We start from the raw sequence: 13,199 nt of genomic DNA, 5'->3' as shown, positions 1-13,199 counted from the left end.
ACTCATCACTAACACCTACAAAACAGCTAGTCCGGAAATGTAAACTACTCATCACTAATACCTACAAAACAGCTAGTCCGGAAATGTAAACTACACATCAGGAATACCTACAAAACAGCTAGTCCGGAAATGTAAACTACACATCAGGAATACCTACAAAACAGCTAGTCCGGAAATGTAAACTACTCATCAGGAATACCTACAAAACAGCTAGTCCGGAAATGTAAACTACACATCACTAACACCTACAAAACAGCTAGTCCGGAAATGTAAACTACTCATCAGGAATACCTACAAAACAGCTAGTCCGGAAATGTAAACTACACATCAGGAATACCTACAAAACAGCTAGTCCGGAAATGTAAACTACACATCAGGAATACCTACAAAACAGCTAGTCCGGAAATGTAAACTACACATCAGGAATACCTACAAAACAGCTAGTCCGGAAATGTAAACTACTCATCAGGAATACCTACAAAACAGCTAGTCCGGAAATGTAAACTACTCATCAGGAATACCAACAAAACAGCTAGTCCGGAAATGGATGCCATCCAGTTCCTCATAGCTAGCGACTTGCTCTAAAACTGCAGTCTCAAAACTGTCCTCATATTCTTCCCTGATGGCAGTAGAATGAATATCGTAATACTCTTGTCGTTTCTTCTTTGATATACATCTAATTCCAGCTCCATTGGAAAATTTAGTGTAGTGAGTGGGAAGCATTCCACTACAGACCATTCCATGAAACACCCTGTAATTCATAAGGTATCTATTGTTGGGTAGGTATGGCGATGAAGAATAGAGTCATGTTTGTCTGTGCTGCATTTCAATCTTATTACAGTCACGTGTCCCTTCATTGTAGTTTTCTTCGCAGTAAGTTTTTTCCAAAGACACCTGTGCTGTTAGGAAAACATTTTGATCTGCATTTAGTGCCTCTGCCTGTATATAGGTATTGAAGTTTGGAACCTCTGACGGACTTTACTATTGTTATGTCCTTCCAGAAAATAGTCAAATACTTCGTTAATTATATCTCCATTGTTCACGGGGTGTCCTGTCTTCTTTGATATCAAGTTTCTTATTTCACACAGTTTCTGTTGGATATTTGTTTTCTTTGTTTCATCTCCAGGTATTTCCAATTTAAAACTCGCAGGTCGTATTCTTTTTCCTTCCATTTCTTTTACCGAACTTCCGTAAAGTATTTGTAATATCTAATATATGTAAGCTGTTATTCTATTTAAGTCAAGAATGATTTGGTCTATATTGTGCCATGGTCATATAAAATACAATTGCTCAATGTTTGATATAATGTTAATGGAATGGGTAAGGTAGTGTACAGATATTTCTTCTTTCGATTTATGTATCGATACACTCGTTGATTAGCGAAAAACATTGTCAGACTCGCGCCAAAGGACCGGGTCGAAGAAATTTGGCATATTCGCGTAGGAAAGAATTATGACTCTCATCCGCCCCTAGCATTATATTGATAAAAGCAGATAGATAGTCAAAATAATGCGGACTGGGTCCTGTTCTGATAATGTATTGGACCTAACTGTTCTCTTATTGACGTTCAACATTTAACAACGGCATCAATAAAGACAGCGCACAGAAGAGAGGAGAGAGCTATCAAATTTCGCAACGCGTGGTATGTGTGTGTGTGTGTCTTTGTATGTGTAGAGGATGCCTGACGTTTGTATGTAAACTTGTACATCTGGTAGCAGCCGAGGTCGCCCCGGTACCCAACACATCAGACAGAACACATCACCTCTTAAAATCAATATTACAAACCGTATACTAGATTTGCCAGGTAGACTGGTAGATAAAAATATAACACGGAGATAGCACATCTCTGTGACCTGCCGTATATCCAATAGCTACAGAAAAATCATACCACTACTTCCGGTATAAAGTAGAGAACGGCCCCGGAAAGCTTTGTGTAGCCGATTTACAAGCAGACACTGTTTATAATACGGCATACCGGTGAGTCGGTCAGGTTAGTGTAAATTCCTCATGATAGTATTCAATTTTGAAATGTTTAAGATATGATATGTATCTCTATAGTAATGTCACAGTTACTATGTGTCGTTGTCAGCCTGACCTACGTTACAAGCCTTACAATACGTGTATCACTGTCCTGACCTCGTTTTGAGTGTAGATTTTTGTGGATCGGCGGACTGAAGCAATATACACGGCTTGTTATTTCTAAATAACCTTTTCCAATCCGGCTTCGTCTGACGTCGCGCTTCGTCCGCCGTACGTCCATCGTTAGTTCACATTTTCTTATTTTCAACTCCTGGATAATTTTTGATGAAATTTGTAGAAGCCTTCCTGGACTCAACTAAAGGTCTACCAAATTATAATTTAGATCCTAACCCTTAGGGGCTTGAGAGGTGGGGCCAAAAGGTAGGGCACACCAAAGCTGCCTTATATGATAAATGATACCGTATCATCATTACATGATGCAAAATTGTCATTACAGTGTATATGATATCATTCTGCTATTATATGTATATGATGCGATGTTGCCATTATATGAATGTGAAAACATCATTACATGACGTGATCATGTAATAAACAACTATCATATAAGGCAGCTTTGGCGTTCCATAAAAAGGGATCAAATTGACTTATATATTAAAGGTCTTCTTCTCAAGACCAATATATGGTAGAATCAAATACTCTTCATGGATGGAAGGGTATTAAGGTTTTATCGAAATTGAAAATGTCATTGCTCCTAGGTTTAACGTTTCTTCACAGAGAGAGGTGCTAAACTTGACTATAGTTTATGTAGGAAAATCATGCCAGAAATGATTCAAAACTGATAAGAATTATGGAGAGGAACTGTTTAGAAATGCATTGTAATTACACAGAAGATTGCATGTTTAAGACCCGTTAAGGTCCATAGGCCTCTTGTTAAATCCAGTTTTCACTATTTATATCGTGCAGATCGTGTAGAGAAGACTTCTAGCACCATCTCCAGAATGGCTTGTGCACAGAGCAGTCGATGTAACGGAACCGAAAGACAAAAGCTAATCCATTCAATATACATCTATATGCTGTTTCTTGTCATCGTAAGTATATTTCAGGATATACATGTAATATAACCCGTGACATAACACAGGTGAAGTGCCAAGGTGCTAGGATAAAAACAATAGATTTTCGAATGGACAAAGACTAATAGAACATTTTCCTGCCTTGGGGATCTCAACCCGAGGGGGAATTCATGAACGTCACACCCGAGGGATGTACATTCATGAATTTCCAAGAGGGTTGGGGTTTCATTGTCACACTCCCTGGGTAGGGAATGATTATTTTTCTCCCCCCACTTCAAGTAATTGCATATCAAATCGGTGGTCAAGGTATGTTTGTAAACAAATGCACATGGTCAGCGCATGAATATCCTCGACTATCACAACCCCAAAATTGCATTGCAATATCATTTCACAAGAAAACATAGATCTAAAACTAATTCACAATATTTATTCAAAAAGACAGTGAAATGAGGTATATATGATACTATGCTGATGTTAACAACAGTACATCTTGTCATTTCATAAAACTGTGTCTCATACGCATATTTAACATTAAATAACAACGCGGGAACTATGAGTGACGTCTCTCAAAATGATCTTCTGCAAGTACTTCCGGTTCCGGAGGTTAGCGCATGCAATCTGTCATACCCTAGGGGTTGACAGAGAACTCTCACGTCTAAAACTGAAGATAAACCGGTGAACTATAGGAGAATCTAACGTCAATTCGATTTTCCTCTTTTTTTTCTAGGGATGGATTCGAGGTCTGTTCGGGCCCTCCTTTATCGACCTTCTCTTAATTAGTGACGTCACTTTGAAAATTGGTTCGTGGATACCTACCCTGGCTTTCATTGGCTATGCCATTGGATGTGTAGCTGGAGGACTTTTATATGACAAAATCAGCCGGAATCTTATGTATGCCACTGGCGTTCTCCTAGTAGGGATTCTGACAGCAGGAATCCCTTGGTGTTTCATCTTTGCGCTGATGGCTGCGGCTCATTTTTTTCAAGGATTAGCTTTAGGTGTGGCGGACACAGGTACTACTATCGCATATATAATAATGATTACGTGTAGAATAACAATAATTTCAAAAATTATTTAATCTAATCAATTACATTCTTATTTTAAATATCGCTAATTCTTTATTTCATTTATATGATATTTTTGATTAATTAATTACTATGAATTTCTTTTTAAAAAGTGCGAATATCTATACATGAAATATTTAGCATCAATAAAATAATGTCGACTAGCAATTGAGCGACTGATATTAAAACCGATTATTCTCTTTGAAGTTAACACTGCATCGTTGCCAGAGTTATAAACATTTATTAATATCGATAAGATATCTACAAAACCTATGTTGTCTGGGCGAGCACTGCCAACTGGTCAGCTTGATAGCTGTAAGTCGTAGAATTTATTTTTCATCCACGGGTTACTTTACAATCATATATTGTGACGATAGTGTTGTATATATGCTGCGACCTTACTCGCCATAAACCGTCGAATCTTCAACCTCACTTTAATTTTTCTTGGGGACCTTAAAGCGACAGTCATCATCCTAGAGCCATAATGTGATATCACCGCCCTAGGACCATCAGGTGATATCACGGTCCTAAGACCATAAGGCGATATCACCGCCCTAGGACCATCAGGTGATATCACCGTCCTAGGACCATCAGGTGATATCACCGTCCTAAGACCATAAGGCGATATCACCGCCCTAGGACCATCAGGTGATATCACCGTCCTAGAACCATAAGGTGATATCACCGCCCTAGGACCATAAGCTGATATCACCGCCCAAGGACCATAAGGCGATATCATCGTCCTAAGACCATAATGTGATATCACCGCCCTATGACCATCAGGTGATATCACCGTCCTAAGACCATAAGGCGATATCACCGTCCTAAGACCATAATGTGATATCACCGCCCTAGGACCATAAGGTGATATCACCGTCCTAAGACCATAAGGCGATAACACCGTCATAAGACCATAAGGTGATATCACCGTCCTAAGACCATAAGGCGACATCACTGTCTTAAGACCATAAGGTGATATCACCGCCCTAGAACCATAAGGCGATATCATCGTCCTAAGACCATAAGGCGATATCACCGTCCTAGGTCCATAAGGCGATATCACCGTCCTAAGACCATAAGGCGATATCACTTTCATATGACCATAAGGCGATATCACCTTCATATGACCATAAGGTGATATCACCGTCCTAAGACCATAAGGCGATATCACTTTCATATGACCATAAGGCGATATCACCTTCATATGACCATAAGGTGATATCACCGTCCTAAGACCATAAGGTGATATCACTGTCCTAAGACCATAAGGTGATATCACCGTCCTATGTCAATAAGGCGATATCACCTTCATATGACCATAATGCGATATCACCGTCCTAAGACCATAAGGCGATATCACCGTCCTTGGTCAATAAGGTGATATCACCGCCCTAGAACCATAAGGCGATATCACCGTCCTAAGACCATAAGGTGATATCACTGTCCTAAGACCATAATGCGATATCACCGTCCTAAGACCATAAGGTGATATAACCGTCCTAGGTCCATAAGGTGATATAACCGTCCTAGGTCCATAAGGCGATATCACCGTCCTAGGTCCATATGGCGATATCACCGTCCTAAGACCATAATGCGATATCACCGTCCTAAGACCATAAGGTGATATCACCGTCCTTAAGACTATAAGGCGATATCACTTTCATATGACCATAAGGCGATATCACCTTCATATGACCATAAGGCGATATCACCGTCCTCGGACCATAAGGCAATATCACCGTCCTAAGACCATAAGGCGATATCACCGTCCTAGGTCCATAAGGCGATATCACCGTCATAGGACCATAAGGCAATATCACCGTCCTACGACCATAAGGCAATATCACCGTCCGAAGACCATAAGGTGATATCACCTTCATATGACCATAAGGTGATATCACCGTCATAGGACCATAAGGCAATATCACCGTCCTACGACCATAAGGCGATATCACCGTCCTAAGACCATAAGGTGATATCACCTTCATATGACCATAAAGGCGATATCACCGTCCAAGGACCATAAGGCGATATCACCGTCCTAAGACCATAAGGTGATATCACCGTACGCGTCCTAGAACCATAAGGCGATATCACTGTCCTAGGTCCATAAGGCGATATCACCGTCCTAGGTCCATAAGGTGATATCACCGTCCTAAGACCATAAGGCGATATCACCGTCCTAAGACCATAAGGTGATATCACCGTCCTAAGACCATAAGGCGATATCACTGTCCTAAGACCATAAGGTGATATAACCGTCCTAGGTCAATAAGGCGATATCACCGTCCTAGGACCATAAGGTGATATCACTGTCCTAAGACCAAAAGGCGAAATCACCGTCCTAAGACCATAAGGCGATATCACCTTCATATGAACATAATGCGATATGACCGTCCTAGGACCATAAGGTGATATCACTGCCCTAGGTCCATAAGGTGATATCATCGTCCTAAGACCATAATGCGATATGACCGTCCTAGGACCATAAGGTGATATCACTGCCCTAGGTCCATAAGGTGATAACACCGTCCTAAGACCATTAGGCGATATCACCGCCCTAAGACCATAAGGCGATATCACCGTACGCGTCCTAAGACCATAAGGCGATATCACCGTACTAGGTCCATAAGGCGATATCACCGTCCTAGGTCCATAAGGTGATATCACCGTCCTAAGACCATAAGGCGATATCACCGTCCTAAGACCATAAGGCGATATCACCGTCCTAAGTCCATAAGGCGATATCACCGTCCTAAGACTATAGGGCGATATCACCGTCCTAGGACCATAAGGTGATATCACCATCCTAGGTCCATAATGCGATATCACCGTCCTAAGACCATAAGGCGATATCACCGTCCTAAGTCCATAAGGCGATATCACCGTCCTAAGACTATAGGGCGATATCACCGTCCTAGGACCATAAGGCGATATCACCGTCCTAGGTCCATAAGGTGATATCACCGTCCTAAGACCATAAGGCGATATCACCGTCCTAAGACCATAATGCGATATCACCGTCCTAAGACCATAAGGCGATATCACCGTCCTAAGACCATAAGGCGATATCACCGTCCTAAGACCATAAGGTGATATCACCATCCTAGGTCCATAATGCGATATCACCGTACGCGTCCTAGGACCATAATGCGATATCACCGTACGCGTCCTAGGACCATAATGTGATATCACCGCCCTAGGACCATAATGTGATATCACCGCCCTAGGACCATAATGTGATATCACCGCCCTAGGACCATAATGTGATATCACCGCCCTAGGACCATAAGGTGATATCACCGTCCTAAGTCCATAAGGCGATATCACCATCCTAGGTCCATAAGGCGATATCACCGTCCTAGGACCATAAGGTTATTTTACCGTCCAGGGGCCATGAGGGAGTGATATTTTTAATCAAAATTAGTTGTCTGATGTTTTTACCAGGTAGCCCTATCGGCTTATGCCTGGTACAACATACCCATCCTCTGAATGACGCGGCGACGACAACTGGCAGATATGAACACAAGTGTTCCCTCTTGAACGCTGATTACTATGCGTGCGTGAAATGCTATGTACATGTATTACACAGTTACATTATCATAGATCAATGACATTAACAATATTAAAAGAAATAATTCAAAAAGGCGTATTTGGAAGATCTTGACCACAGTTTAATAAACAATAATGCAAATGTACACCGCAATTGGCGTACCACAAAATACAATATACAGGCATCAAGAGGATCCTGGGAACAGACAACCTTTGATGTCGAGTCCAACAAGTTTGACAACAGTTCAATGCAATCAAGAGCATCCTGGATACAGACATCCTCTGATCTCAATAAGTTAAATGCAATGTTTGTTTCCCATATCTGTTTCACATATACACGTGCCGGACATGTGATTAACTAGTTGTATATCAATAACACAACTAATGAATATTACTATCACATTATATATAATATGAATATATTATACTCATGTCGCACTACAGAGTAGTAATATTAACTCACTGCTCAGAATGTGACCGAGGCTACGTGTAGCTAAAGATAAGCCAATTTTACGATCGAGTTGTTAATTATCTTCAACGTGCCAAATTTTGATCGGAATGATATGAAATGGCGACGTCCTTTTATATCGTATCGTCGTCAATTGTTGTCATTTAAAGCTTGTTATCGATATCTCACAAGGTAAATGATAATAGCCCGCGTGTTAAAACCTCAACGTTACGAGCCCCGCTCGCTGAAATAGTTTATGTTTTCAAGAAGAATCTTCCACCTATCAGGCTATCAAACAAGACATATCGCACCAGTTACTGTTTACTGGCTCTTTTGAACCATAGCTAGTCAAAGATATAATTTTATCTACATAGTCTTCCTTTCCTTTTCTTTGTAGTTGTGTGTCTCAGTGATAGTATGTGAACGGGTGTCATATCTGTGCCTCTGTGTTAGCGCGGCCATATTGTATAATATTTTTTATAGATGTTGAGGAAAGCATCTAGTAATCTGTGGGATATATGAAGTCTTCGTTAAAGAAATAAAGAATTAAATCAAATATATAACATATTATACAGTGACTAATTAAACATATTCTTCCGTTTTATATTTGGAGTTAAATTCTTATATTTCCGGTTTGAATAGTCGTTATTGCGCTTAATGATACATTTGTTTCAAGTATTGACGGACAGTCTTTGTTTTTCTTTTCAGTGGGGAATGCCGAGATGATCAGCCTTTGGAGGGAAAACAAGATGATGTTCTTTATAATAGAGTTTTGTTACTCTCTTGGTGTGTTCGTAGCCCCGTTAGTTGTCGCCCCTTTCCTATCAGATGTCGCCACTTCTGAATATCGCGGTAATGACACAACATCTCACAATGTCACATTTAAATCAAATTTACAGACTTTATCGCCAATGACTACGATTCCAACCAACATTCAATTGGTCGTTGGTCGAGGTTCAGATGATAATTCAACGTATGGTAACCTTACTCAGTACACCGAAAGTCATGCCACGGTTTCTCGATTGTTTGTTCCGTTTTCGATAAGCGCGGCATTAGCAGTATTGGTTTCGCTGCCATTTTTCATCAAGTATTTCATGGGAAATGTTCAGAACAGCGATGACAATTCAACGCAAATCGATGGTGAAAGCAACGAAATGAAAAAAGTGGAAGAAACACGACCAAGGGTTTTGCCTACTAAGCTGAAAGTACTTTGTCTTTTACTAATAAGCAGCATGATGTTTCTGGGCTTATCACTTTGCGAGAGTTCAGTATCTTTTATAGCAGTGTATTGTGTTGATGAAATTGGATTTTCCCCGGCTGACGGGGCACTGGTTAACGCTGTGTCTAGTGCCTGTGGTATTGGCGCCATAGCCGTGGCCATGTTTGCCTCCCGTTTAAACACGTTAGTTTTCCTTGGGATCCATACTGTCGGTTCAATAGTGGGTTTGCTAGGTCTGCTGTTGAGCTCCTTGGGACAAATAAACATAGGAATATGGATATCTTCGGCAGTTGTGGGCTATTTTAGATCAATGATATTTTCGTTGATATTCACATGGACAAATACTTACATCACACCTACAACGGGGAAAATTTCCTCTTTATTTATGATGTGTAGCTGTTCTGGAGCTGCTGTGGGCCCTCTTCTTCTTGGCTGGTTAATGGAGGAGTATAGCAATTTATGGTTCTGCTATCTTCTCCTAGTATTTGGTGTTGTACTACTGTTACTGTACATAATAGGGATGGTTCTTACAAAGTACGTTACCACGGTGTATGGTAAAACGTTTGAGAAGACTGTAGAAGAAGATATCTCCCTGAGAGAGAGGCTTAACAAGGAAGAAAATGGTGTGGATGGGAAGTGAATATGTGCGTGGAATACCAGCGGGTCAATGAAGTGAATATGTGTGTGAAATACTAGCGTGGTTATAAAGTGAATATGTGTGTGGAATACTAGCGTGGTTATGAAGTGAATATGTGTGTGGAATACTAGCAGGGTTATAAAGTAAATATGTGTGTGGAATACTAGCAGGGTTATAAAGTGAATATGTGTGTGGAATACTAGCAGGGTTATAAAGTGAATATGTGTGTGGAATACTAGCGTGGTTATGAAGTGAATACATGTGTGGAATACTAGCGTGGTTATAAAGTGAATATGTGTGTGGAATACTAGCGTGGTTATAAAGTGAATATGTGTGTGGAATACTAGCGTGGTTATGAAGTGAATACATGTGTGGAATACTAGCGTGGTTATAAAGTGAATATGTGTGTGGAATACTAGCGTGGTTATAAAGTGAATATGTGTGTGGAATACTAGCGTGGTTATAAAGTGAATATGTGTGTGGAATACTAGCGTGGTTATAAAGTGAATATGTGTGTGGAATACTAGCGTGGTTATAAAGTGAATATGTGTGTGGAATACTAGCGTGGTTATGAAGTGAATACATGTGTGGAATACTAGCGTGCACGTGGTTATAAAGTGAATATGTGTGTGGAATACTAGCAGGGTTGTGAAGTGAGTATGTGTGTGGAATATATACTAGCGGGGCTATGAGTGAATGTGTGTAGAATACTAGCGTGGATGTGAAGTGAATATGTGTGGCATACTAAACGCAACCAACGGCGAAGTTTTAAGTAAAGACTATTTTCTTATTATAGCATAGTTCGGTTGGTCGATGGAAGAGTGTATCACGCCTTTTTTGCTTGACATATAAACGTTTTTTGAACGGCATGCCATATTTTCTTAAAAAAATATTTACATATAATGTTTACCTTCTGGATATCGGGACCAACATTTTACTTCAGGATATCCGATTTTTTTTTTTTCAAGTCATCGATGTTCAATTTAAGCTATGGATTAACTACTTAGGTAAAAATGGCCATGACCGGGACCTCATTCGAGATGTGTTTGTAAACATATATGTGTGTTTGTGTTTCGGGTTACAGGCACATGAATGCCCAATGCACTTCAGAACAGTAGCATGGACCGTCAAATGTACCTCTCTCTTGTATTGTTTGTTTATATTCATCCGACGTTCGTATTCATAATTGTTTCGGTTCATATTCCCATGGACCGAAACAGGGCTTACAAGGTCGATATAATGACCCATGCAAATATATGATTTTATTACATAATGCGTTTGCTTTTCCTTAACTATACGCATAAGCTATATTTAGAACTATTGCACGGCTAAAATGACTATTGCACGGTCATGTGCGCACTATTGAACACCGGTGACGTTCCGGAATTTAGTCATACCCTTTAAAGCGTCTAAGTCACTCAGATGTCCACACTGTCAGACGACAATCATGGCAACTACTTGGCTTTCTAAGTGTGTTTTAGTGATTATGTAATAAAACAAGTATATCCTAGTGGATTACCAGTACCTCGTGTCAAATAGTCTAGACTATTGCACAGACATTCATGATATATTTGTATTTGTATGTTGATAATAATGCGGGATATACAATATGCATATTTATTTGTATCCGTGTCTGAACGTTAAATTATTTGTTTGTATACGTAATACACTAGTGTACATTAGTGTAAGAAAATAAAGCGCAGAAAGACGGTGTGAGGAAAGAAAGGACAGATTTAAGATCCAAAGTGTTAAGGTGAGGACAGAAGATCTACTTTGGTATTTTTAATGGTAATATAGGTATTAATCACCCTTCAATTTCACGGATTTATTCCACAAACGTCGGAACACGAGGAAGAATTACTGTCATCTTAACATATGACGCCTGTTTAATTGACCTGATGCTCAAACGTTTGGAGATCTGGGTACTTAGTAAAGAAAAAAAGATAACAACCAGTTACAGTCTACTCATAATAAACTAATAATTAAAACATAGAAAAAAATTGAACTCTTCATATTTGAAACGACTATATATGAAAACATGCCAGGTGCAAAGACACGAGAAAGAAACAAGGGACTTGAATTAAGTAAGTAAATCATCGTTTAAAAATGTTTGTACCATACGAGAGCACAGGGATAGTTCAAAATTAGACGCAGTCAATCCACGTTATATTATATACTTTACTTACCCTACACATGGTGCATATCTGATAGTGTTTCGTTTTAATCATGTCAGACGGTCTAGCTATTTATGCCAGGTATGTTCTATATTTAGTCTATAATTACATTTACTTATCTAGAATATGCAAACACATGCGTTCTGCTCTTTTGATGTGTATAACAAATTAAACAACGATATGGTTATATAAATCTCATACTGAATTATTCGCCGTGGTACACATATATCACGCAGTAAGGTAATATGTGGATCTAACGATACCATAATACGTTTTAAAGCAAAGCGCACGATACGAATACAAAATACGTCACGGTAACATGTAGATACATCATTTCATCCCAATATAAACATTACCACGTTAATAAAAATAGATTTATAGGGAATCTAGCGACATTTAGATCTTTGTGTCTGCGTTTGTGAAGAAGGCAAGATCGAAGTTTTTTATCATTTGCATTTTTTCTTTTAATATTTACGGTTGACTTTCAAATATTATCTTCTCTCTTCATCCACACCTAATTCAACTGGGGTCACGTTCAGTCGCTGTACTGCTCCTTTTCGCTCGAGGTGAGGGTCTATACGGACGGAATAGAACGATATATGACTAAATATGTGTTTTTGGTGGAAATAAATGTTTCATTTATCCATATATGTAAGGTACAAGGTAGGTGTTATGTCACGCCCGATTTTACTGCACCAAAATCTTAGCGACACCAAACGGTGTCGGAGAACTCCACGTTTTCATATAGTAGTGCGCTCTGGCACATGGTGTCAGGGCCAGGGGGAAAATCGGGCTACACCATACAGTGTCTGGTCTGAGAGCCGTCTGAAAGATTCGGGATAGGATATTTTCCTTTTTGTCCACTTCCATTGTCCAATCCTCTGTCATTTCCATTAAGTTTTTTTTTACCTATACGCTGTTGGGCAATAAAACATTGCTCGATACTACCGCATGTGTATGTCTGAAGCACAAAATTGTGAGATTAGGTTGTAATTGAATATGCTAGTAATTAAGCATTATATGTTGGGCAGATCCTCTGAAGTCAGGACAGATCA

At 39.6% G+C, this 13,199-nt stretch overlaps 1 protein-coding gene across 1 annotated transcript; it reads left to right on the top strand.

Annotated features, from left to right (window-relative positions):
- Nucleotides 1–1,921: 1,921 nt before the first annotated feature.
- Nucleotides 1,922–11,240, top strand: LOC117344338 (sodium-dependent glucose transporter 1-like). Its single transcript, XM_033907073.1, has 4 exons — nt 1,922–1,990; nt 2,944–3,068; nt 3,778–4,063; nt 8,823–11,240. The coding sequence occupies exons 2-4, from the start codon at nt 2,979–2,981 to the stop codon at nt 9,971–9,973; spliced, it is 1,527 nt and encodes a 508-aa protein (XP_033762964.1). The 5' UTR covers nt 1,922–1,990; nt 2,944–2,978; the 3' UTR covers nt 9,974–11,240.
- Nucleotides 11,241–13,199: the final 1,959 nt, after the last annotated feature.

Source organism: Pecten maximus, chromosome 15, assembly GCF_902652985.1.
Source record: "Pecten maximus chromosome 15, xPecMax1.1, whole genome shotgun sequence".
Classification (NCBI taxonomy): domain Eukaryota; kingdom Metazoa; phylum Mollusca; class Bivalvia; order Pectinida; family Pectinidae; genus Pecten; species Pecten maximus.
Note: the sequence above shows the minus strand (reverse complement) of the source record. Positions and strands in the feature narration are given on the sequence as shown.

Coding starts and splice junctions, on each gene's coding strand:
- LOC117344338 (XM_033907073.1), top strand. CDS start 2,979: ATGGCTTGTGCACAGAGCAGTCGATGTAACGGAACCGAAAGACAAAAG. Junction 3,069..3,777: donor ATATGCTGTTTCTTGTCATC/GTAAGTATATTT, acceptor TTTTTTTTCTAG/GGATGGATTCGAGGTCTGTT. Junction 4,064..8,822: donor TTTAGGTGTGGCGGACACAG/GTACTACTATCG, acceptor TTTTCTTTTCAG/TGGGGAATGCCGAGATGATC.